Source organism: Nomascus leucogenys, chromosome 2, assembly GCF_006542625.1.
Source record: "Nomascus leucogenys isolate Asia chromosome 2, Asia_NLE_v1, whole genome shotgun sequence".
Lineage (NCBI taxonomy): Eukaryota > Metazoa > Chordata > Mammalia > Primates > Hylobatidae > Nomascus > Nomascus leucogenys.
This window is the reverse complement of record NC_044382.1, coordinates 46,882,161-46,908,387: the sequence shown is the minus strand read 5'-3', so window position 1 is coordinate 46,908,387 and position 26,227 is coordinate 46,882,161. Positions and strand designations below refer to the sequence as shown.

General features: G+C 41.1%; 1 protein-coding gene across 3 annotated transcripts in view; it reads left to right on the top strand.

The window, feature by feature from the left end:
- HYDIN (HYDIN axonemal central pair apparatus protein) overlaps positions 1-26,227 on the top strand; it is a 442,024-nt gene that overhangs the window by 212,884 nt on the left and 202,913 nt on the right. The window contains exons 18-22 of one of the 3 annotated variants that reach the window (XM_030829570.1): positions 7,446-7,684; positions 11,484-11,757; positions 14,205-14,348; positions 19,714-19,857; positions 21,576-21,889. In XM_030829570.1, the coding sequence (XP_030685430.1) occupies positions 7,446-7,684; positions 11,484-11,757; positions 14,205-14,348; positions 19,714-19,857; positions 21,576-21,889 (1,115 nt within the window). Of the gene's footprint in view, positions 1-7,445; positions 7,952-11,483; positions 12,253-14,204; positions 14,349-19,713; positions 19,858-21,575; positions 21,890-26,227 lie in introns of those variants that run through there. The other 2 variants (XM_030829576.1, XM_030829580.1) reach the window with 2 other exon arrangements.

The window sequence follows — 26,227 nt, the reverse complement described above, 5'->3', positions numbered from 1 at the left end:
CTGGATGGGAAGTTTGGAAAATAACATTAGTAACGATCACCACTGACAGAGCATGTAATCTATGATAGACGAGGTGCTAGATGCTTAGCACCGTTTTATTTTATCTTCAGGTTAACATTTAACATAAAAGGAAACCGAAACCTAGATTTTAAAATTAGTGCAAGGTCACTTGGCTATGAATGGCAGAGTCCATAGTTGACTACCAGGTCATGAGACTCTCAAGCCCACACTTCTGATTATAACCTTAAATTGCCTCCCGTGTAAAGCTCTACACCATTTCTTCTGCATCTCATCTCCTGATTTACAGTTAACTTTCTTAAGCAGCAAAATGACTCGCTTCAGGGAAAAGAACTATGTGACCAGAGACCCCATTTAGAAGACAAAAAGGAGAAAGCGCCTGTAATCCCAGCACTTTGGGAGGCTGAGAGGGGCAGTTCACTTGAGGTCAGGAGTTAGAGATCAGCCTGGCCAACATGATGAAACCCTGTCCCTATAAAAAAACATAAAAATAAGCCAGGCATGGTGGCACATGCCTGTAATCCCAGCTACTCTGGAGGCTGAGTCAGGATAATTGCTTGGACCCAGGAGGCGGAGGTTGCAGTGGTCCGGGATGGCGCCACTGCACTCTAGCCTGGGTGACAAGAGTGAGACTTCTTCTCAAAAGAAATTTTTTTAAAAAAAGAGAAATGCCTTGGTGACCCTTCATTGTTCTTGTCCCACATAGTGCTGGTCATCTGCTGAAATAATAGTGTAACTCCAAAGAAATCCCTCACTCTGCACATTGCTTCCTATTGTTATTTGCTCTCTTTATTTCATGGAAGGAGATTCTTGCAGATTTCAATTGGCAAATAAGTTATTTGGAAGAAAAGTGCACAATGCTATTTTCTTCAAGCTTCCTAGTTATTAGCCACACTCCCGGTGATTGTTGAGGTGACATGTGCAAACAGTGGTGTTCACTTCTGCCTTTTGTGGCAAATATTAAACACACAATAAGGAAACCTATAAAGCTCTGGCTGCTTTACCTTGGGAGCTGAGCACTGCATAAGTGTGCTGCTGCCCTATTGTCAAATAAAAGGCAAATGTTATCTTTAGATATATGAAACCTCAGAGGGAAGGGCTTAACACTCATCACCAGTGGTCACGGAATTCTGAATTGCAAAAGATCGCAAATATTCCGTCTTTCGCACAGTCATGTTCCCTGCAGGCATGCACATACCTCCTATACATGTTGTTTACGAGCTGCTCAAACGACTCTGGCTTTCTATCCCCAGATTGCAGAAAAAGCAAAGGCAGCTATGGCTGACATTTTCATGGAAAGCTTAGAAAGGCTCATTTTTTTATCATCTTTGGAACAAATAGATGGAACCCTGTATTAGGTTTCTCTTGCTGGGTAACAAATTATCACAAATATAGCGGCTTAAGGCAATGCTAACTTGTGACCTCAGTTTCCGTGGGTAAGGGGTCCAGCCATAGTCAGGCTGGATTCTCTCCTTAGGATCTCAAGAGGCTGAGATCAAGGTTCCCTGAGCTGCATTCCTTTTGGGAGTCTTAGTGAGGGAAATATCCGCTACTGGGCCCCCCAGGTCATTGGCAGAATTTTTTTTCCTTGCGGTGGAATGACAGAGTCCCTCAGTTTTTTTGGTGGCCCTCAGTCAGGGACTGCTCTCAGCCACTTTGGAGCCACCGTTCCTTGCCATGTGGCCCCTCCCATAGGCCCTCTATGCTTGGAATCTTTTCACCAGGAAGAGTATAGTCTGGTTAAGTCACGACCACTGAGGATAATCTCCCTATCTTAAAGTTAACTGATTAGGGACCTTACCTACATGTGCTAAATCCCTTCACAGCAACACCTGGATTTGTGTTTGACTAAGTAATTGGGGGAAGATAATCGTGCTCCAAGAGGTGGAGATCCTGGGGGCCAACTTAGAATTCTGCCTATCACAACCCCACAGCTTCTCCTTTTGTGGCAAGAGTCTTGTATGTTAAATGCTTCCTTAGCATCCATCTTTGTTTTCTGTTCTGTAATCTTTTTTTTTAAGCAAATACTATTGAGCTCATAATTGTATGTCACGTGGGGCATTTCAGATTTGGGGAAAGTGATGACGATAGCTTTCGTTCTTGAGGACTTGCTTTGTGCCCAACATTGTGCTGAGATTTTACCTGCACTCTCTCACTCATCCATCCCCACAGCTCCATATGGAAGGTACAGTCAATATCCTGAGCTACGAATGAGAAACCTGAGACCTGGCATACATAGTTAGGAGACATCCCCAAAGTTCCACAGCTGGAAAACAGCAGAGCAGGGACTCAAACCTGCATCCCTTTCCTTCAGCGCCCTCCCTCTCACCCTATTTCCATCAGCTGCTATTTTGCCCTATTGTAGTTCTGAAAAAGTTACGAAATGCCCTCCATAGCTATGATGATTATCATTCGTCCTTTCCTTTTTTAGTCAAATTTTCCGTTTAGTAACAGGAAATATCACACTGACCAAGCCCTCCCTAAAAGCAAAGGATAGCCCTAAAAGTCAACCACCAAAGAGACACAAGGATGATAGAGTAGTTTCGAGGCTGACTTGTGTAAGGCAAGAGCAGTCCGGTGCCTTAGCATCTGGCATTTTAATGTGTCTTTGTCTTGGATTCTGTGATATATATTGCTGTCTGGTTTTATGCCAAGCATTGATTAATAAGCGTCATCAGAAAACTCACCAATTCAGCCCTGAAGAACAACTTCAGGTCTTTCCAGAAGAGCCAACCTGTGTCAGCAGGAAACAGATGAGAAATGGTGCACATCCACTGAAAACTAATGTCTCCTGACTTGAAAGAGCACTTATGCTGATGACACCCTCACTTCATCGTGAACAGAGGATTGACCTGTGCTACCAGCTAGAGGAGGAAAACAAATGATTGGAATAGGAAAGATGACATTGACAGTACTCTCTCTCTGCAAGGCATTTTGCTTTTTGGTAAAAGGACAAAAATGGCATTGATTTATGTTTTCATTGTAAGCTGAGTCTCATAAATGAGCAAAGCTATGTAGGATGCTAACAGGCCACCAATTTGGGAAGAAGGGTCAACAAAGTGAGATCTTGCCCAGAACTTTCTTAGTTTCTCTCTAGCTGCCCCTCCATTTGTCCTAAAAGCAGATGGATGTGAACTCTAAGCCTGCAGTTCCCATAGGATCTGAAAGGCAATTCCCACAGGATCTGTGTTCTGATGGAGTAAGCTCTTCACCTTTCAAAATCTGAGATCTGGGAGAGTTAGGGGAAGATATGAGGATGTGGCAGTAAAGTGAAGCAACAAGGAAACTTTGGCAGAGAGCAGCTAGCAGCTCAGCACACTCATCTCTCTTTACTGTAGACCCAGGGCTAGACTACATTTCCCAACCTCCACTGGGGTTAGGCTGCATTGACTCAGTTCTGGCCAGTGGAAGTGATCAGAAGTGATGTGCACCACTTCCAGGCATGGTGCATAAAATCCTAGCACACAACCCTCCTTTCTCTTTCTTCTCTTACAGGCCAGCTGGTTGTCAATATGGATCTCTTAGAAACCAAGAGTTAAATATGTCAGAATCTGTTTAGTAGAAATCCTTGAATGACTAAATGGAACAGAAGCCCATCCTCACACCTGTCATGTGGAATTCATGTGGGCCCAAAATAAGCTTCTGTTGTATAAAGCCATTGAGCATCAGGAGTCTTTCTGTTACAACAGCTACCATAAACTTATCTAAAATAATAGCCTAGAATTTCAAAACAGCAAGTAGGGAAAACAGTTCTAAGAAAGGAGAAGGTCTGGTTACTCAAGCATGAGAAATCCATTTCCATATATTGCTTTGATTGTGTATGCCAACTGAAAATGATAAAAGTCAAAGATTCCTATCTACTGTAATATAAATTCAAGATGAAATGAAGCTACCTTGATCCATTTTAAAATGTCTATAGAAAATTGAATTTGTACTTATAGCTCTTTTAGAACATATTTTTATGTCATTTTCTATGATTAATATGTTAGAGGATTTTAATGTTGTCACTTTGAGACTGTTAAAATGTTTCTTTTGATAAATTAGGAAGATGCATCAGAAATTATTTCTTTGAACCTAAGTATGGATAGAACATTGTAACATTCAATCCTTGTAGTTTCTCTTGGCAATAATAATTGAGCTACAGTCCTGAAAATTAAATTTATAAGGATTATTATCTTTTACTAATATTTTAATACAAAATTATAAACAAATACAGATTAATGCTCTGGAGAGACAGAGACTTTGTTTACTGTTTTCTGATTATTTTAGTACTTTGCTAGAACCAAGTTACTACGAGTAGGAAAGTTATCGAGAAAATTTTGAAAAATAGATGAGTCTTGCAAGATTCAGCATTTTTTTCATGTGCATCCTTTGAATACAGACAATGACACAAACATCTCCATCCAGGTCCTACTTTATCTAGTGTGGTATTTAATGTTTAATTTTTTTTTCTATTTATATGTCTCTTTGGGATTTTCCATATTTGAAGATTATGAGTAATAGTAGGACTCTTGACTTAGAGTTATATCTATAGTTTCCATTAATACCCAAAATTAAAATTTCCTCATTATCATTCATCTACATCCTCATTTATATACAATTTAAAACCTTGAAAAATGTTCTTCTTTCCTTTATTTAATTCATTTAAATTTTAAAATGCAATTTACTTATTTCCCATGTAGATTTTCAAACCAGGAAGAAATATAACTAGCCTTCTGCTCTGTCTTACATTTGTCCTCAATTATAAATTGGGAAATTGACATTTTGCTTTAAATATTAGATTTTCCTTATTTAAGTACCTGTGAGCCTATTCCTAAGAGAGTGACCATCGGGCCCACTGACCGAATCTATTTTTTTAATCTGTAGTGGCGCCAGACCAGGATTTTGGTGACATTCCAAGACACTGTCACCCGGTGAGATTCTGCCTGGCTGAAATCCCTAACTCTTGCCTGCAGTCTGCAATGTACATTTATGTCACTTACAGAGATCATCAGTGCAACTCTGACCTAAGTTTGTCAGGAGGTTTCCAGTCCATTGTACCTGAACCCCCATAGAGCTACATGTGTTTTTACGTTTCTCCTTTTTCTCCTTTTGCTAGAAGAAGTATATCATAGAATTAAATGAAAGAAGGATAATCTTAGACTGGAATGTCCTCTAGAGTCCCGCTCAAATAGTAAAATTTGCATTTGTTTTCAAATCCATTGTTTTCTAATGTATGCGTTACTTTGGAGGGCTTCTTCTGTGGTACCAAACTCAGGGAGCTTCACGAAGCTTCCTGGGAGATTCACAAGGAAGATTCCTGAAGGAATAATCAAACTCTTTTCTGATGAAGTGGAGAGTGTGGCTTTTCCTCTCAGTTATTATCCTGGAAGCATCTAAATACTCTCCACATCTCTTCTTTTGCAGCTTTTTCTCAGTGCGTATTGGTAATAAATATTTTCTGTAAAGATTAATCCACATAAGTACTTCTGAATAATGTCTTTCCCAAAATAAAACAGGACTTTCATAATTGATCTAAATGACAAAGCAATCAAAATGGGGAAAGGATTTATTTTATTTTAAGCTCTAGGGTACATGTGCAGGATGTGCAGGTTTGTTACATAGGTAAATGTGTGTCATGGTAGTTTGCTGCACCTATCAACCCACCATCTAAGTATTAAACCCAGCATGCATTAGCTATTTTTCCTGATGCTCTCCACCCCCCGCCCCCCGACCCCTGACATGCCCTGGTGTGTGATGTTCCGCTCCCTGTGTCCATGTGTTCTCATTGTTCAGCTCCCATTTATGAGTGAGAACATGTAGTGTTTGGTTTTATGTCCTTGTGTTTGTTTGCTGGGGATAATGGCTTCCAGCTCCATCCATGTCCCTGCAAAGGACATGACCTCATTCAAAAGGATGTTTTTTCTTTGATGCTTTTTTATTAACTTTGAGATAATTGTTTATATAGGCAATTAAACAAATTAGAATTTTAGTAGTATTAATAATATAGTGCAGTATAATTAGGAATCACATCATCTGATAATTAAGCCCAATTTCATATTTGGAGGGAAAAGAAAATGTGTGTGGTACATTTGTCAGACATTCAAAGGGTTTCAACATCCTTTGCTCTTGTTCTTTAGATTCCCCTGAAGCAGTTTCACTCTGGCCTCCTTCTGAATTCCATTTTTGTTGTTGAAATATTGGTCTCACTAATGTCATTGCTGTCAGCTCCTCGGGGTGTTTATGTATTTCCCACAACACCTGGACCTCAGAGCTGTTGAATATGTATTTGTTATATTTACTTGAAAAGTCCAAAAACAATTTGCTCATTAAATTTGTAGAAGACTTGGAGGGGCTAGGAGGAGTGGTCCCTAATTATTAGTAGTAGTAGCTAATAAGTTGAATGTCATAGTCAGAATTATAAAAGTTCTCAAAAGATGAAAACCTCATAAAAATCGAAAATACCAACACCTGGATTCAAAAATACAGAAATCAAAATTAAGGAGAGAATGGATGTGTTTAATAGCATATTACAGATAGCTGAAGAGAGAGCTAGTGAACTGGAAGAGAGCTCAAAAGAAAGCATCAAAAATGAAGCACAGAAAACAACAAATAGAAAATGCAGATGAGGCTCAGAAACAGAGATAGGTTGAGAAATACAAATACTACTGTGTTATAGTTGCCTACAGTATTCAGTACAGAAACATGCTGCATGGGTTTTCAGCCTAGGAGCAACAGGTTATACCATATAGCCTAGGTGTGTAGTAGGCTCCACTGTCTCGCTCTACAGTGTTCGCACAGCAACGAAATCATCTAATGACACATTTCTCAGAATGTGTCCCTGTCGTTAAGCAACACATGTCTGTATTTCAAAATAAGTTTGCAATTTTAGCTAGTGAAATTCTGATGAGGCTAATTATTAATTATTATAAATTAGTAGAAATCCAGATGACTTCTTATATTGTATTTATTAATGAAATTGGTTCATCCTCACTATAACGCTAGAAATTTTGCATTTGAAAAACGTTTCTTTTAAAAATTTCAAACTCAAAAACAAAAACAAAGGAAAAATAAATAAGAATAAAAAATAAAAATTTCAAACTTCATAAAGAATATTGTGCCTTCTGTTGGTATCTCAGAATCTGGAGATTATAGCAGATAATAATTATAAGCTTGTTGGAGAATTGGACTGTTATCTTGGGAAAGAGATGTAAAGAATCTTCACAGAGCATTCAGAAGTAAAATCGTAGGTTTGCTCTTCAGAATCAGATTGCTTTTTGAAAAAAAGGAAAACCAAAAAACATCCAGCTGCTTTAATTCAAAAAATAATGTTTGTCTCTGATGTTGAATTCCACAATGCTATCCATTTGAAGTGCAGAGGGCTTTGACATCTGTAGAATGAAAAGCCAAGAATATCTTCCCTGTTAACTTGTACTCTTGTGTTGCAGGCACACAAAAAATCCCTTTGGACGATTGAACCCAATGAAGGCATGGTTCCTCCAGAAACTGATGTTCGACTGGCTCTGACCGCCAACCTGAATGACATACTGACATTCAAAGACTGTGTCATTTTGGACATTGAAAATAGCAGTACCTATCAGATTCCTGTTCAGGCTTCCGGAATTGGTTCCACTATTGTTTCAGATAAGCCCTTTGCTCCAGAACTCAATTTGGGGGCACATTTTAGGTAAGGAAATCTCGTGGACCAATTTTTATAGATCTCAAATATGTTGCATATGCTGAGCATCACCTCTACTTTAGAAAATTATTTTAAGTAATTAAAACTAGCCACCTCAGTCCCTCTCCTTTCCCATCCTCACTCTTCTGCCTCCTGATGTGTATGTCAGCAACAAGAAGACATTTTCTAGCCATAACTTGGTTGTGTTCTCTAATCTGTGTCCCTCTACGTGCGAGAAGAATATGGTTTGTAGGAAATGCATTCTTTCTCAAACTGGCTACTCTGTGATTAATTTAGACTCTCAACCGTAATTTCTCCTCTTTGATTCCAATACACTGTTAATCCCTCTCCACAAATGTAGAAAATACAGATACAGCTTAGTGGTAACCTAAGCAGAACATACCTAGGAAGGTAAAAATTTATTGCGAGTGTATTTTATCAGCTATTGCAGAGCCAGCAGCTTTTTTTTTTTTTTTTTTTTTTTTTTTGAGACGGAGTCTTGCTCTGTCGCCCAGGCTGGAGTGCAGTGGCGTGATCTGGGCTCACTGCAAGCTCCGCCTCCCGGGTTCACACCATTCTCCTGCCTCAGCCTCCCAAGTAGCTGGGACTACAGATGCCCACCACCGTGCCTGGCTAATTTTTTGTATTTTTAGTAGAGATGGGATTTCACCGTGTTAGCCAGGATGGTCTCGATCTCCTGACCTCGTGATCCGCCTGCCTCGGCCTCCCAAAGTGCTGGGATTACAGTCATGAGCCACCGCGCCCGGCTGCCAGCAGCTTTTTCAAAGCTTATGTCCTCTACTTGACTCCCATAGCACCAACAACTGGATGGTATCCATTGGCTTTGCCTGATTACCCAGGAAAAGCTAGAGGGTCTAAATATTTAAATAAGCTGTGGTACAGTATAGACACCTCTGAGCAGAACAATCTAAATGTGGATATAAAAATCAGGTTTGGTCCAGGCACAGTAGCCCACGCCTATAATCCTAGCACTTTGGGAGGCCAAGGCAGGAGGATCACTTGAGCTCAGGAATTCAAGACCAGCCTGGACAACATGGTAAAACCCCATCTCTACAAAAGTACAAAAAATTCTGGGCGTGGTGGTGGGTGCGTGTAGTCCCAGCTACTCAGCAGGCTGAGGTGGGAGAATCACTTGAGCCCAAGAGGCAGAGGTTGCAGTGAGCCAAGGTCACGCCACTGCACTCCAGCCTGGGTGACAGAGTGAGACCCTGTCTTAAAAAAAAAAAAAAAGAAAGAAAAGAACGACACACACACACATACATATACACACACACATATATATATGTACACACACACATATATAAGGTTTGGGCTGGGAGCAGTGGCTTCTGCCTATGATCCCAGCACTTTACTTTGGGAGGCTGAGGTGGGAGGATTGCTTGAGCTCAGGAATTGGAGACCAGCCTGGGCAACATAGGGAGACCCCCCCATCTCTACAAAATAAAAAAATTAGCCTCGCATGATGGCACATGCCTGTTGTCATACCTACTTGGGAGGCTGAGGTGAGAGATTGCTTGTACCCGGGAGGCTGAAACTACAGTGAACCAGGATTACACCACTGTAACTCCAGCATGGGCAAGAGAGCAAGACCCCATCTCAAATTAAATAAATAAATATATATATGAGGTTTGAGTGCTAAGTGTAGAGGGTATGTATGGGGATTTATTCTTGATTCCTCAGACGAGTCATGTAGCTATCACTAGTTGGCTCTTGGGGGCCAGTTGAATTTGAACTTATCTGTTGCAGTACTGTGAACAGATCTCAGAAGGTATTCCCCCTGCTTTCTGGGCTCATAGGCCCTGAAATCAAGTCATACATGCTGTGCTTGGAGATGTGACTGACACTAATCAGTTAGGAGCCCAAAATCCTTCCCTCTGCTCCATCTACAAAATATGGGACTTGATTGAAAATATCATAAACTGGTAGAAAATTAAGTAAAAAGCAAGTCATATGGTTGAATTGCATGCTTTTGGACAAGTATCCAATTATATTTTTCAAGTCAACTAAATATAAGAATTGTCCTCTCTGCCTGTCTATTGGCCATAAGCGAGGGTAGTTTGTCATTGCATACCAGTGCTTCTAGTTTCAAATTTCTTTTCGTGCACTCAAAGATAATTGTAGAAAACAATACATGGCAAACCAGACCTAATTACATGTTCTTTTAAATCTACAAATAGTGTCAAGTAGCCCTCGAAGGATATTCTGACATACAGAATTGGAGGGTTAGCTAACAGTTTTCTATGAATATAAAAGTAAACTGTAGCTTTTAGTTGCTAATTTGCCCTCTGCCTAAACTTTCTGACATAAAATCACTATGCCCACAGTCTCCAGAAGAATTGTCAAAAGCAGGGCTGGGTAAACTAAACCCTCTGCCTGCTTTTGTAAATGAAGTTTTATTGGAACACAGCCATGCCCATTTCTTAACGTATTGTCTGTGGCTGCTTTCACACTACAAGGGAAAGTTGAGTAGCTGTTACAGAGACCATGTGGCCCAAAAAGCCTAAAATATTTGTTATTTAGCCCTTCAAAGAAAAAGTTTGCCAACCTCTGGTCTAAAGAAATAGCCATATGCCGCCGCTTCTAATTGCATATTTTTAGACAACTCCCTTAGGTTTTCAGAGCTTCCATTTCTTGATCTATAAAATGGTAGTAAATATACTTATCATGACTGGATTGCTGTGATGATTGAAAGATATACTGTGAATAAGTAACAGACATCCTGCCTAGTCTTTATAAACAGTATGTGTTTTTTATAAACAGTATATGGTTTTTATAAACAGTATATGTTGTTTATTATTTCCCCCAAAAGCCTACTGTTAGCCATAAACTACCAAGTAAAGAAACTCCCTTGAGTGTGCCCTGTAGACACAGATTCACAACATATGTAGGTAGACATGGTTATACCTGACAACTAGCAAATATTCCTTCTGATTATTTATTTCATGGTTCAACTTACCAGGCATGATGTCATTTCCTAAGGAGGAACAGATGGGATGAAATCTCAAAGCCTAGTAAAATTTAAAAAATAAAAAACTCCCGAGATGAGTTTTTCGCTAAGAAATATTTTAAAGTAAGCCTGTGGGGAAAAAAAAAAAAAATCTCAAACAAACAAAAACACATTTGAACCATATCCAAGATCTTAGAAATCCCAGGTTTTTTTTTAGCAAATAGCCAGGCAATCGGGATGTTCTTAGTAAATATTTGTGTAATATATGAATGCATGATGAACAAATGAATACATGAAATTGCAACATCTTTAAAGCACATTAGTCTGAGATGGGTGACCAATCCTGGTGGTGTTCTGGCCCATTGCGGTCCCCGTGGCCTTTGTTAAGGCTTAGAGAATATGCATGGTTTTTCTTCAAAGCTTCCTTCAAATTGAGCCCATCATTACGGGACATTCCACTCAGTCACTAGTAATTTTCTCAGCACAGCTTGAAACCCGCTTCTCCTCCAGTAGGTATTTTGCTTTCCTTTTACTCCTCAGAGCTATTTTCCTAAATGGGATTGCTTTTCACATGAACTGTGTGTGTCCTGCAGTGTGTGGGGCCTGCTGGGGAAGACTGACGGGGAGTGGAGATTTTCCACAGCCCCTTACCTGGTGATGCCAACACTGTGTTAGTTCCTAGTGGCATTGTGACTTAATCTTCCTACATTTAAAAAAAAACAAGTCTTATATTGTTGCTCACTGTTTTAAATACTTCCAGAAGAGTAAATCCCAAGGGGGTAGAGCTGAACAGAACACCCCTAAATGGAATCCTCTCAACACCTGCCTCTTCTTTTCCAGTCTGGATACCCATTATTACCACTTTAAGTTGATCAACAAGGGACGTCGGATCCAACAGTTGTTCTGGATGAATGATAGCTTCCGACCCCAGGCCAAGCTGAATAAGAAGGGCCGGATTAAGAAGGGACATGCTCATGTCCGACCCCAGCCCAGTGGCTCTCAGGAGCCCAGGGATCCACAGAGCCCCGTGTTTCATCTCCACCCCGCCAGCATGGAGCTATACCCAGGCCAGGCAATCGATGTGATACTCGAAGGCTATTCTTCTACTCCCAGGGTAAGGGGACAGCACATTTGGAAGCTATTGTTTTTTCCTAAATAAATCTCTACTGTATCTATTTCTTAGGAAAGTTCCTTGACATTTGTCTGAGGAAGGATATGGTTTCTCAAGGATTGTGTACAGTCCTGAGTTACCATGGTAGCATCCATCGCTTTCGGGGTGCAGCTCTGCTCAGTCTTCAATTTGTTTCTATAGCTATTGTGAACCCAATCTTAAAAGGAGGTTCTCATGCCCAGGGTCCACAGTGACTAGCCAACAAGTCTCTGGTAGAAAAACATCCAGTTTTTAGCCAAAGCAAATTCTCCTATTAACACTTAGCAGGATTAATTTAATATTCATTCAAAAAGGGTGTTTATATCGACACTCTGGGCTGCCTCTCCTATTTAGGTATTGGGACATCCCTGTTCCTTTCTTTCCAGCCTGACTACAACTCACATTTCAAAACATCTTCTTTTTATGCATTAATAAAAGAGCCACATTTATCTTCAGCAACTCTGATTCCCTGCTTTTATTTACATGATCTCCATACACTCTACGTAAAACATTTCAGTAGATCCAAATCATGTGTGTTTCTCTATCCCTATTCTCTCACAGTGTGGAAATCATTAAAAAACTAGACCGGGCATGGTGGCTCACGCCTGTAATCCCAGCACTTTGGGAGGCCGAGGCGGGTGGATCACAAGGTCAGGAGATCGAGAACATCCTGGCTAACACAGTGAAACCCCGTCTCTACTAAAAATACAAAAAATTAGCCGAGTGAGGTGGCGGGCGCCTGTAGTCCCAGCTACTCGGGAGGCTGAGGCAGGAGAATGGCGTGAACCTGGGAGGCGGAGCTTGCAGTGAGCCGAGATCGCGCCATTGCACTCCAGCCTGGGCGACAGCGAGACTCTGTCTCAAAAAAAAAAAAAAAAAAACACTAAAGGAAAGGCTTTCAAAGTCACTTAAGAGTCTCTCCCTCCCGACAAAATGCAGACCTTGTAGATGAGAAATGATGCTTGCTTAAGATCCTGCTTGTGTCGCCAAATTTGGAGGTGATACTGACTTTTCCCCACATTAAATAGGAAGCAAAAAGAACTTTGTCTCCCAGTAGACACAGCTGGAAAGCTAGTCCCTTGCTTAGCTTCTCTAAGGTCACAGATTCCACTTTATTTCATTAGATTATTTCTTCATAGAGCATTTTCAGGTAAAACGCATCCTCAGTTAAAAAAAAGGGGGGGTTATCGCTCATTGTGGAAAAGGTAATGTGTTCCTTCTCTCTGTTATTCAGGTGATCAGCCAACTTTTATTGTGTGTATACCATGTGACAAATGCTGTGCTAGGCACTGAGGATGCAAAGATGAATAGAACACAGGCCCTTATCTCAAGACACTGACAGCTGTTGGAAGAGCATATTTATAATGTGGTTATCAAGAGTTGTCCATATTTTTGAAGGCATTAATTCTGAGCTGCTGGGGGACTAAACTCAGCTTAAGCTTTTCTAAAAGCATCCCCAAATGTTCTTCTAAATCATGCTACATAATTGAGAAGAGACTGGAATGCATTAACATCCCTAACCTGAGCACTCTTCAATATAACCTATTCATGCTGCAAATTCACTTTTGATCCTTTCTGCTTTATAAAAATCTAGGCTTTTTGAGTCCAAAGAAATATTAATTCCTAATGCATGATTTTTAAATGTTTAAGTATAAAAGGCAAAAATTTGGCCGGGCGCGGTGGCTCATGCCTGTAATCCCAGCACTTTGGGAGGCCGAGGTGGGTGGGTCACCTGAGGTCGGGAGTTCGAGACCAGCCTGACCAACATGGAGAAACCCCGTGTCTACTAAAAGTACAAAATTAGCCAAGCGTGGTGGCGCATGCCTGTAATCCCAGCTACTTGGGAGGCTGAGGCAGGAGAATTGCTTGAACCGGGGAGGCAGAGGTTGCAGTGCGCTGAGATTGCACCATTGCACTCCAGCCTGGGCAACAAGAGCAAAACTCCATCTGAAAAAAAAAAAGAAAAGAAAAAAAGAAAAAGGCAAAAATTTTCCGACAACAGTTTTCAATAGTTTATTAAGAAATCATATAACTACCTTTGAACTATAAGCCCCACGAAAGATTTTATCTGTCTTGTTCGTCAATGTTTTTACTCCCAGCACCCAACACAGCTCCTAATGTATAATAGATCATAATATAACTATACATATGTATATAGAACTGAATGTAAATCAACTGCCTCAGAGCAGTCAGAAATAAATACAGAAGCCATCAAAGCGATGTTTAACTAATAAAAACATAATCATGTGACAAAGAGCAGTCCCTGAAACGTGCTATTCAGAGAAGTATGCTCTTCCTTGTGTCCCGAGGCAGGTAGTCAGAAATCCATTTTCTGTCAGTGGGTAAATAAGTATTCTGAGTAAGTATTAAGTTATAGTTGTTCCCCAAATGCTGGCTTATCTCATTGGCAGATAGTTAAAGAGAAGCTGGTGTGCCGCGCCATCATCGGGGCACAGAAGGGGAAGAGCTTGGTGATGGCTGTGAACATCATCTGTGAGTTCGTTGCGCCTCTCATCCAGCTGTCCACCAAGCAGCTCATCTACCGACTGGAGAAGGTCAGTGGGGTGTGCTGGCAAGGGCTGGGTGCTCCGACTAGGGTCAGCATGTTTACATTTTCATTTTGAAAGCTAAATTAATGGGCATCCTTTTCCACCCATTACTCAGCTCATGTTTTTTAAGCTTCAGAGGCCAGTACACATTCAACTAAAAATTCTGAATCTAAACCTACAATCCTTTGACGTGTAAGTTGCTGTGGAAATTCTATTTCCGTCATTCCTGATGTCTAAGACCTAAGGGAAGTGGTATTCCAGTGCACTGAATATGCATTTTAGTCAATCATCTCACTTTAACCAGGTAAAATAAACTCAAGGCAGAGGAAGGATTGGAGTAGAATTATCGATAATTATAATTATCAGTAAGAATGCCTACCACTGATTGATTAGTATGTGCTAGACATGGAGCCATGTTCATTACATACATTTACCCAGTAGTCCCTCACAATAACCGTATGCAGCAGATTCTGTCCTCATTCCCATGATGCACACGAGGAAACCGAGATACAGGTTAAGCTGGAGAATAATCAAAGTATTAGATTCACACTCTTTAACTTAAATGGCTCTACGTAAGGGCAGACAGTGAATGTCAGAGTCAGGGGACAAGGGAGAGAAGGTAGTGGCTGCTGCTCAGGGCAGGGGGTCAGGATAGTGAAGAGGTGGGGTGGAGGAGATATCACAATAGGCTTGGCCTGCCCCTATACAGGCTTCCATCCAGAATTAATTACCATTCAAGACATGTAAGGAATGTCTGTTCTGAGTTGGGGATTGAGCTGGTACTGGAAATCTAGTGAACCAGACAAACAACCAAAGCTAAGCTGGTTGATTTTAAACAAATTATTAAAATGTAATTGTTGAAGTCACCATTATAAACATTGCTATTAAGAAGAGGTGCAAGGTGCTGGGAGGGCATGTATTAGGAGACATGATCTTGTTCGTCCATGTGGTCATGGATGGCTTTCTTGAGCAAGTGCCTCAAGTTGCGACTCCAAGTAAAAATAGAAGCTAGTCTGGTGACAAGGGAGGGGGAGAGAATTGTAGGCAGAGGGAATAGCTCACGCAAAGGGCTCAAGTTAGGAAAGGCCACATTGGACAGAGAATGTGCCAAGGATGGCAGAAGTCCATCTGGAGACATGCAGTCTGCCTGGAAGGCATTATCTGAACTTTGGGTTTTGCTCTGGATGGCCATTGGAGGGCTTCCAGAAAGGAAGTGACATGGTCAGATTCACTGAAACCATCATGCTGGCCACTGAATGGAATGTTTATTAAGGCCTATCATGTGCTAGGCACAGTGTTGGGGGCTAGAGATACAACAGTGAGAACAGTCCTCCCTGATAAATTTCACAGCCTGCTGGGAAGACCAAGCATTAAGTAAGTCACTGCCCCACAGTGTGATATTTGCTGTCACACAAAAACACTGGGTGTGGCAGTGCCTAACCAGTCATGAGGAATCAACTGGGTTCCTTTCATTACCTGGAGGTTTGCAGAAGAATGTTCAAGACCATTTATTTTGGTAGTGGATTCCATCATATTTTGTTCATTAAAACAAATTAGTATCTATTGATTATCACCATGGGAAAGATGTTCTGCTAGGAGATGAAAAAAGGAGCTTGTGGTCCAGTAGGAGAGGTGAGAGGTACAAGTTCAATTCAAATCAACAAGTAACCTTTGAGCAGGTGTATCGGTCACCTACAATAAATAAGCCAGAAAAGACACAGCAAAGACCATGGCTTATCAGTCTCAGGAAACTTACACAGGAACAGAAAACCAAGCACTGCATGTTCTCACTCATAAGTGAGAGTTGAACAGTGAGAATACGTGGACACACGGAAGGGAACATCACACACTGGGGCCTGTCGTGGGGTCAGGGGCAAGGGGAGGGAGAGCATTAAGACAAATACCTAATGCATGTGGGGCTTAAAACCTAGATGATGGGTTGATCGGTGCTGCAAACCACCATGGCACATGTATACCCATATAACAAACCTGCACGTTCTGCACATGTATCCCAGCACTTAAAATAAAATAAAATAAAATAACCATGGCTTGGCTTAATAGATGAGTGGGGAAGGTGGACGTTGTTAGTTTAGCTTCCCGTCACTGAAACCCAAGCTAAATCCGAAGCCAACAAGCTCCATGAGACATGTAAAAGGAAAATACGAGTTCCTGCTACAGTTATTAAGCTTTATTGCTCCATTTTAAATTCTTCATTTTTAAGTAATCAGGAAAGATATTTATTGGCAACAGCTGCACTGAAGTTGGTGGCATTGTATTTTCCCTGAATGCCATTATTGGGAGAAAACTCAGTGAATATTTATTGAATAGCTATTCTGGGCAAGACGTAATATATGTTAAATACGCAGCCTAGTTTCTTATTAGATTTCTCTAAGCCCATAAACACTCATAAAAATGTGTGGGTAGTGCTCTTTTTCTTCTCTTTATATCCTTATGCCTTTTGCGGGGTGGGGTGGTGGGAATGTTTTTATTTAAATGTCTATTGTTTGAATTTATTACTAGATTAAAATATGCACATATTTGGAATATGGCAGTAACTTCTTATTGACTCAAAAAGTGAATTGAGCTACAGTTCCCTGCTTATTTTTTTCCACCCTTCTCTCCTTCCCCACAAAGATGAGAAGTTTGAAATCTGTCCTATTACTGTATTTTTCATTTTCATTTCTTGCTCACATTTAATCCACATCAGGGACAATGAAGAAATGCAGCTTCATTACCCAGCATATGCAAGAGACTTGTTAGGTCTCAGTATTCAGATTTAATTGTATAACATCCAATTATCTGTTCTGTCTCCCTGTTTTCAGCTCAAGGGCAGTGCATCTGATTTGGTACATTAGAATATAATGATACCAACCTTGTCTATGGGAAGAATTTTTCTGTAGCTGTTTCCTCAGATTTGGTCTACTTTATTACTATCGTACCATTCATAAGCCACGGAGATGAAACCACATCTCTGTGGGGTTGAAAAGGTCAATTGAAACTAGCAGCCACTTTTCTTCATGAAGTTCCAGCAGCACATTCTGTCTGCTGGTATTTGGGGAGACGAACAACTCAAACAGAAGGAGTCATTTTAAAATAGAATGGCCTCTCTGTGCTTGACTCCTTCTCATCAGTAGCCTCTAAATGGCCTCTTGCCAAAACCAACCAAGTGTGGCTTCTGTACTTCAAAGCCATCTGCAGTGACACAGCAGCCTTCAGGGAAGGTCACTGGGTGGACAGTTCTCCATGCAGCCTTAGTAGGGCCCAGAGTACTGCTTCATCCCTCCCTAAACCATAGTACACAACCCGCAGAGGCAAGGTGAGTCTGCTTCCGTGCTACCCCATATGAGAGGGAGGGAAACAAAGGCTGGTATCTCATGGTAAATGCCAGATCTAACCACTAAAGTCACCCCGGGAGTGCACAGGGAGACTCATAGAGTACAACCAAGGCATGAGGCTCGAGCCACGGGACACTGGTCACCTGAGCTCACCCAGGAACCACGATGGAAGGAAGACTGTGCTAGGCATGGAACTGGAAGACAGAGTCATATCAAAGTATGAAATTAGGAGGGTTTAACTGATATTGGCACAAAGAGAAAAGGCAAATGAAAACAAAGAGGCCTAGGAAAGACAGGCTAGAGTTGTCAGAAGACCCAGGGGATGATTGGAGGGAGGTTCTTTTTGGAGGCCAAAGATTGAGGCTCCTGGTCACCCCCTGATGATACTAAAGAACCCTCTTTCTAGAGAATACAAGAAATAATGTGGGCCCCAACATCAGAATGAGAAAAATCCAGTCTGGCCAGAAACTCTCAACTCGAGATTCATTTCCGATGCCTTCTCTAGTTGAAAAATTAAATCTGGGCCAGGCGCGGTGGCCCACACCTATAATCCCAGCACTTTGGGAGGCTGAGGTGGGTGGATCATGAGGTCAAGAGATCGAGACCATCCTGGCCAACATAGTGAAACACCATCTCTACAAAAAACACAAAAATTAGCTGGGCATGGTGGCACGTGCCTGTAATCCCAGCTACTTTGGAGGCTGAGGCAAGAGAATCACTTGAACTTGGGAGGCAGAGGTTGCAGTGAGCTGAGATCACACCACTGCACTCCAGCCTGGGTGACAGAGCAAGACTCTGTCTCAAAAAAAAAAAAGAAAAAGAAAAATTAAATCTAGTGTATCTAACAGAGTAAAAAGATACTTGTAAATCAACTCTCCTGGTATTATCAGGAAAAGTTTACAGGAAATAGGTCTGATCATTTGTCAATATAACAAGATATATGCAAATCGGGTATTTTAAGCCTGGAAAAATATTATACAAGGGAAAAATGTTTTATTCATTATAATGATAGCTATATTTATGCATAAGATATAACTAACTTTTTAGACTTTGTCTTATGACACTGTGGAAGGCCCTATAATAATAGTTCTATCCAGAAGCATGGCTTCTGTAGGTTTTCTCAATTAGGCACCAAGGGGGTAAAAAAATCTAATCTGTGTTGTCTGGGTTATGTAGGTCCACTTTTCAGTAGTCCACTATACATCATTCCACATGATTTATCTTTTTTTTTTTTCCTTGAGACTGAGTCCCACTCTGTTGCCCAGGCTGGAGTGCAGTGGTGTAATCTCAGCTCAGTGCAACCTCCGCCTCCTGGGTTCAAGTGATCCTCATGCCTCAGCCTCCGGAGTAGCTGGGATTACAGGTGCCCGCCACCATGACTGGCTAATTTTTGTATTTTTAGTAGAGACGGGATTTCACCATGTTGGCCAGGCTGGTCTCAAACTCCTGACCTCAAGTAATCCACCGGTCTTGGCCTCCCAAAGTGCTGGGATTACAGGCATGAGCCTCTGCACCCGGCCTCCACATGATTAATCTAAAGTTCTACAAGGGAGAAAAATGTATGTATACATCTACATATATATGCATATATATATACACACACAGAAAGAAAGAGAAAGATCGCTAAATTTGTTCTAAACAATGAATCTGAGACTTGTTGCTAAAAGCTTACTGTATTTACCATAAGTTGATTTGTTTCCTCTTTTTCTGTTTTTTTTTTTTTTTTTTTTTTTTTTTTTTTGAGACGGAGTCTCGCTCTGTCGCCCAGGCTGGAGTGCAGTGGCGCAATCTCGGCTCACTGCAAGCTCCGCCTCCCGGTTCACGCCATTCTCCTGCCTCAGCCTCTCCGAGTAGCTGGGACTACAGGCGCCTGCCACCACGCCTGGCTAATTTTTTTTTTTTTTTATTTTTAGTAGAGACGGGGTTTCACCGTGGTCTCGATCTCCTGACCTCGTGATCCGCCCGCCTCGGCCTCCCAAAGTGCTGGGATTACAAGCGTGAGCCACCGCGCCCGGCCTCTTTTTCTGTTTTTGCAGAAACCTAACAGTATCCTGAAACCTGATTACCAGCCCTTGGCCATAAAGAACATTTCCACCCTGCCTGTGAACTTGTTGCTGTCAACATCTGGACCCTTCTTTATATGTGAGACTGATAAATCCCTGCTGCCGGCAACTCCTGAGGTACCTTAATAGGGGGCTGTTCTGGCAAGCTGTCCGGGATGGGGTGGGGTGGGGTGTGATAAAGGAAGAGAAGAGTAACAATTCACCACCCAACTTCAGCTCAGAAAGATGTAAAGGATCCAGGAAGCAAACAGGGAAGACTACAGAAAATTTAAAATGAGTGGTAAATCGGATGGAGAAACTGAGGCCCAGTATTTTGCTCAAGGTCTCACAGCTAGTAAGTGGCAGAACTAGGATTTGGAGCTAACTACTCTGTCTCCAGAGCCTTTAATCTTAGGAATTAATGTCCCTTGTATATGAAACATTTCTTCAAGTTTTTTGGAGAAAAAAATCAAACATGATGTTTTTTAGAAAATAATGTAGTCTAATTCCATTTTTGTAAAATCCTATTATTCCTCTCTCACATCTGGACTAACATCTACCAAATGATAACTCTGAGAAATAATGTATTGTGAAATTTGGGATAAATTTCTCATTTCTTCTTTGTGCTTTTATATATAATGTAAATTTTTGTATCATTTCTACAAAACAATAATGTCATTTTCCTGAAAAAAAAAAAAGTTAAGTCAATCTCCAAAACATTTAATCACCAAGCATGGCGATACCGAGTGCTACACATGCCATGATCTACAAGGGTGGGTCCTAACTTATGCCCAGCCCCTTGTGCCAGTGGTAAGATCAAAGGCCAGGTGGCTGGGCTGGCTTTCAGCTGGGATTAGGCCAATGCTGAAGAGTCATTACTCTCTCTCTGATTGTTGAATCAGGTGAGTGGCTTTATCAACTGGAACCATCTAATCATGTCATTAAATGCACAGTTAAATACCAGAATCATTTAAGCCCAGTGGAAAAATGAGGTGCACTGAAAACAGATTGATTCCTGTGTTCATTCTTCCCAACTGCCTCAGGGCACTTGCTGCAAAACCACAAGGTGGCTTTCATGCCCACTAAATGTGGGAATTGAGCAATGCCTAAAAAAGCCAACTCATAGCCAGCCTTTCTATGGGAAGGTGTTACTGCAGACACTGGCATCAAGGAACACATAGGGATTGGAATCAAAGACAGAAAAGAACAAATAAAATGTACTGAACAAACGCTGTTCAGCTCTGGACTGTCATTTTAAGTTGAATAGAAAACAGCAGAAAGTGGATGACACTGTGCTTAAAAGTTAGGATTGCTGACATTAGAAAAGAAATTAAATTACCTAATCTGTCCCTTTCTGGGTCACTCTCTACATAGCCCCTCACTCCCACCCCCCAGTGCTTTAGAAAACCCTTTTAAAAATTTCTTAAGCAAAGAATTTTTCCCACTTGCCTAAGGGCATTTCACAACCAAATTTATTTTTAGTTAAGAATATTTTATAATAGTTATTCATTGTAGACTTTTCCTTTACAACTCCTGAATTCTTATAACCCCACATAACACTTACCAAAATCTCTTCCTTTAAATAATTCCAGATTTTCCTTGCTTTCATTTTCAACTAATAAAATGTGTATCCATATACCTAAGTGTCTATACTTAGATGCACTAGCTGTTTACGTATGAATGTGTATATGTATGTTTTTCATACTTATATGTGTGTGCATAAATATGCGTGTATCTGTGTGTGTGCATAAATACATGTAATGTGTATGTGTAAATACCTGGCTGTCCTGTTTCATGTAGCAGGGTGGAAATGCATAGTACAGAAGTTAGTAATTTCCCCCTTATCTTGTTTGTAGCCTATTAAACTGGAAATTGATGAAGAAAAAAACCTACTCATCAAGTTTGACCCCTCCTACAGAAAGGATCTGAACAACTGGGTGGCAGAAGAAATTCTAGCAATTAAGTATGTGGAACACCCTCAGATAGACAGCCTAGACCTGCATGGAGAAGTGCATTACCCCAACCTCAGCTTTGAGGCAATGGAGCTGGATTTTGGCTGCATCCTGAATGATACTGAGCTCATTCGCTACATTACCATCACGAACTGCAGCCCGTTGGTTGTGAAGTTTCGCTGGTTCTTCTTGGTGAATGATGAGGAAAATCAAATAAGGTACCCCAGCGCAGAACTTTTACAGAACTCTGCTTTTCATTTGGTTTCTCTTTCAGGCTTTTCACGGGGTTTTCTATATTCCATGTACTGGCCATTCATGAATATTTTCCGTTTTGACCACTAATTACTGACAGAATTAACTAGGAGCTTAAAATCACGATCCATCCTCGATTTTCTAACAGGAAACATAGATAAGACATCTTTGAAAGTCCCAGTCACCACCGAATTAACAAAGCAATATCCATAAGCCCACTTTAGTTTTGAATCTAGTGATAAGATCATTAGAAATTCATCACTAAAAAATAAAGTCTTTGTAGAATTTTTTAAATTATTATTTTACTGTGGTAATATATATACAACTTAACAAATTTTTAAGTGTGCAATACAGTATTATTGACTATAAGTAAACCAGATTTCTAGAACTTATCTTGCTGCACTGAAACTTTATGCTTGTTGCCCATTCTCCTTTCTCCCCAGCCCCCACAACCACCATTCTACTCTTTGATTTTATTAATTTAACTATTTTAGCTACTTCATATAAGTGGGATCATGCAGTATATTAGTCTGTTTTCACACTGTTATAAAGAACTGCCTGAGAATGAGTAATTTATGAAGAAAAAAGTTGTAATTGACTCACAGTTCTACATAGCTGGGGAGGCCTCAGGAAATTTACAATCATGGCAGAAGGTGAAGGGGAAGCAAGGCATATCTTTCATGATGGCAGGAGAGACAGCAAGTGAGAGGGGAACTGCCAAACACTTTTTTTTTTTTTTTTTTTTGAGACAGAGTTTCGTTCTTGTCGCTCAGGCTAGAGTGTAATGGCGCTATCTGGGCTCACTGCAACCTCTGCCTCCCAGGTTCAAGCGATTCCCCTGCCTCAGCCTCCCGAGTAGCTGGGATTACAGGTGCCTGCCACCACGCCTGGCTTTTTTTTTTTTTTTTTGTATTTTTGTATTTTTAGTAGAGATGGGGTTTCACCATGTTGGCCAGGCTGGTCTCAAACTCTTGACCTCAGGTAATCCGCCCGCCTCAGCCTCCCAAGGTGCTGGGATTACAGGTGTGGGTCACTGCACCTAGCCCTGCCAAACACTTTTAAACCATCAGATCTCATGAGAACTCACTCACTGTCAGGAGAACAGCATGGGGGAAACCACCTGCATGATCCAATCACCTCTCATCAGGTCCCTCCCTGAGCATGTGGGGATTACATTTTGAGATGAGATTTGGATGAAGACAGAGAGCCAAACCGTATCATGCAGTATCTTCCTGTGACTGGCTTATTTCATTGAGCATAATGTCTTCAGGGTTCATCCATGTCATTACATATTGCAGAATTTCCTTCTTTTTTAAGTTTGAACAAAATTCTAGCCCCTTGTACGTATATAACAAATTTTCTTCATCCACCTGTTGATGGACATTTAGCTTGTTTCTACATCTTGGCTATTGTGAATATTGCTGCAATGAACATGAGAGTGTTAATATCACTTTGAGATTCTGATTTCAATTCTTGAATAAATACCCAGAAGTGGGATTGCAGAATCACATGGTAGTTTTATTTTTAATTTTTTAAGGAACTTCCATACTGTTTTTCATAGTGGCTGCACCATTTTGCATTCCCAGTAACAGTGTGCCAGGGTTTCAGTTTCTCTGCATCCTCACCAACACTTGTTGTCTATTGTTTCTTTAGTAATAGCCGTCCTAACAGGTGTGAGGTGATATCTCATTGGGGTTTTTATTTGCATTTCCCTGATATTTAATGACACTGAGCGTCTTTTCTATACCTGTTGTCATTTGTAGATCTCCTCTGGAGAAATGTCTATTTAAGTCCTTAGCCCATTTTTAAATTAGGTATTAGTGGTTTTTTGCCATTGAGTTGTAGGAGTTCTTATATATTTTGGAGATTAACCCCTTATCAGATATATGGTTCGCAAATATTTTCTCCCTTTCCATAGGTTGAATTTTCACTCTATTCTTTCCTTTGCTGTGCAGAAGCTTTTTAGTTTGATGTGGTCATACTTGTTTACTTTTGGTTTTGTTGCTGCAGAATTTTCTTGAAAAGCATTTCAAACTCAAAGCACAGACTGAGTAGGACCCTACATTGATTATGTGCAGCACTGAGCTCCATGTTGCCTGTTTTACATATTTCAGTGGGTTTCTGTTCTGGTTCATTTATGTATATGTATAGACATACATATAATTATAAAATAGAGGGAGGCAGCGATCGCTGCATTTTCTTCTTAGTTGGCAACCAGAACTAATGGGCTTTGTATATTTCCTTATTGGATATTGTGACACTCAGTTGTTGGCATGTGAATATTGGATGGCCATTCTTAACTGAGGAAATCTCGTGTTGTTTCCTTAGGGGCTTGTCAGTGCTTCCTGTCCATAATCCTCATCTCATGTATGACAGTCACCCTCTTCTCTCCTGCACTTGTTACCACGGTAACGATGGCTCGCTCTGAATGTCTTCCATAGACATCTAACGATGACCTAGCAAAGCATTGAAGCCGGCAGCCGGTCCTGGGCCTGAGCATTGGAGTCTGCTCATTAAGTGCCAGGGACTGTTTGGGTTTGGAATGAAATTCTGTAGATGGTGAACATTTAATATAATTATGGAAAAATCAGCCAACCCGACCTAATGCACTTCAAATACCAGATTTTGTGAAGTGATTCTGATGTAATATAGCTAAATGAATTTATTCCATCTGGGAGCAAGGACGTGCTTCATTTATTTTTTTATTTTTGAGAGGCTACTTTCATAATTAAAGTGATGAAATTTTGAAAATGTACTTGGCCACTACTGAAGATAATACACTTAATTTTTCATTGGTTTAAGCATTTATTTAACCATTTTTCTCTTTCTTCAGCATCTTCCTATCTCTTGATATTGAGCCTCTGCTTATAACTTGTTTGTTCATTCATTTACTCAATCAGAGAGTCAGTCAGAAAACATTTGATAAGTGATTATTGTGGGCCACATATTGAGGAATCAGCAATATAAAAGTGAACAAGATGTGACCCCTGTCCTCAGGCTAGTGGAGAAAGCAGACATGTACCAAAGTGGACATGTGGTCATGCTGGGCTCTGTGAGTGGGAGGCCTGTGCCCAGAGAAGTCAGAAAAGGCCGCATTGAGGAGCCACAGTTAAATGTTCCAGATGGAGAGGCAGGGAGACATTCTGAGTAACAGGAATAGCATGTATCTATTAGTTAGAATTCATGGGTTCAGTCTGTTGCAAGTCATTGAAAACCTGACCCTAAGCAAAAATTAAAGGAAAGGAAATTCATTGGTTTTCACAACTCAAAATTCCAGATTCGCTTTGGCTTCTGGCCTGGCTTAAAGCAAGGATCATACAATGTCATCACTGGAGCCAGGTTCTCTGTCTCTCAGCTCTGCTCAGTTTCATGTGTTAACCTCATTCCCAGATTAGCTTTTCTCTCCTAATCACCCAATGGCTGCCAGCACTGCTGGGGCCATGTCCTTTTACACTCTGATCCACTGGAAAACAATATGAGGTCTTTCTCCCACAACTTCCAGGAGATTCACTCTGATCAGACCAACTGAGTCACATTTCTGTCCCCACTCCTTATCAGTCACTGTCAGGGGAGGGTGACACACTCATTATGGTTGACCTGGCCACATGCCCCACACCAAAGGCTGTGGATCATGATCTCAGAACCAGATGGACTGGAGGGGGTGGGAATGGGGTAGATCACCAAACAAAAACTGACAGAGGGAGAATTGATGCTGGAGAGCAAATGACACGCTCCTGCCATGGTGTTGGCGGAGGGTATGTCAGCGTGGCCGGTGGGCAGACCTCACTGGGTGGGAGAAGTTATGGGAGGTGGATGTGGAGAGGTATGTTGGCAGAAGTGTGTGAGAGGCCTGGTATTCCAGAAGGAATTAACGCTCTTTCTTGGAGGCAATGGTAGTATTTGTAATCAAGAAGGTGACAGGTTTTTTCAGAAAGGCAACGCTTAGCAGCATTCAGCACAGCGACCAACCCTACCTTCCTGAAATACATTCCTTTCTCGGCTTGCAGAACCCTGTATTTTCCTGCTTTTCCTCTTGTCCCCTCAACAACTTCTCAGTTCTCTGCCAGCAACAACTCCACTGGAGTAGAAGGATGGAGGACTCTGTCCTCGGCTTTCTCCTCTTCCTGGAAATTGACGCGCTCCCATAGCTCCAGTCAGCTTTTTTGCCAAGGCTTCCCAGTGCCTGTCTTCACCAAGCCCCCTCTGCTGAGTTCCAAGTCTGTTGCCTTCTTGACATCTCCTCTTGGACATCCCTTGGATGCCTCCCAGGTGATCTATGCCTAATGTGTTCCACATAAGCTCTG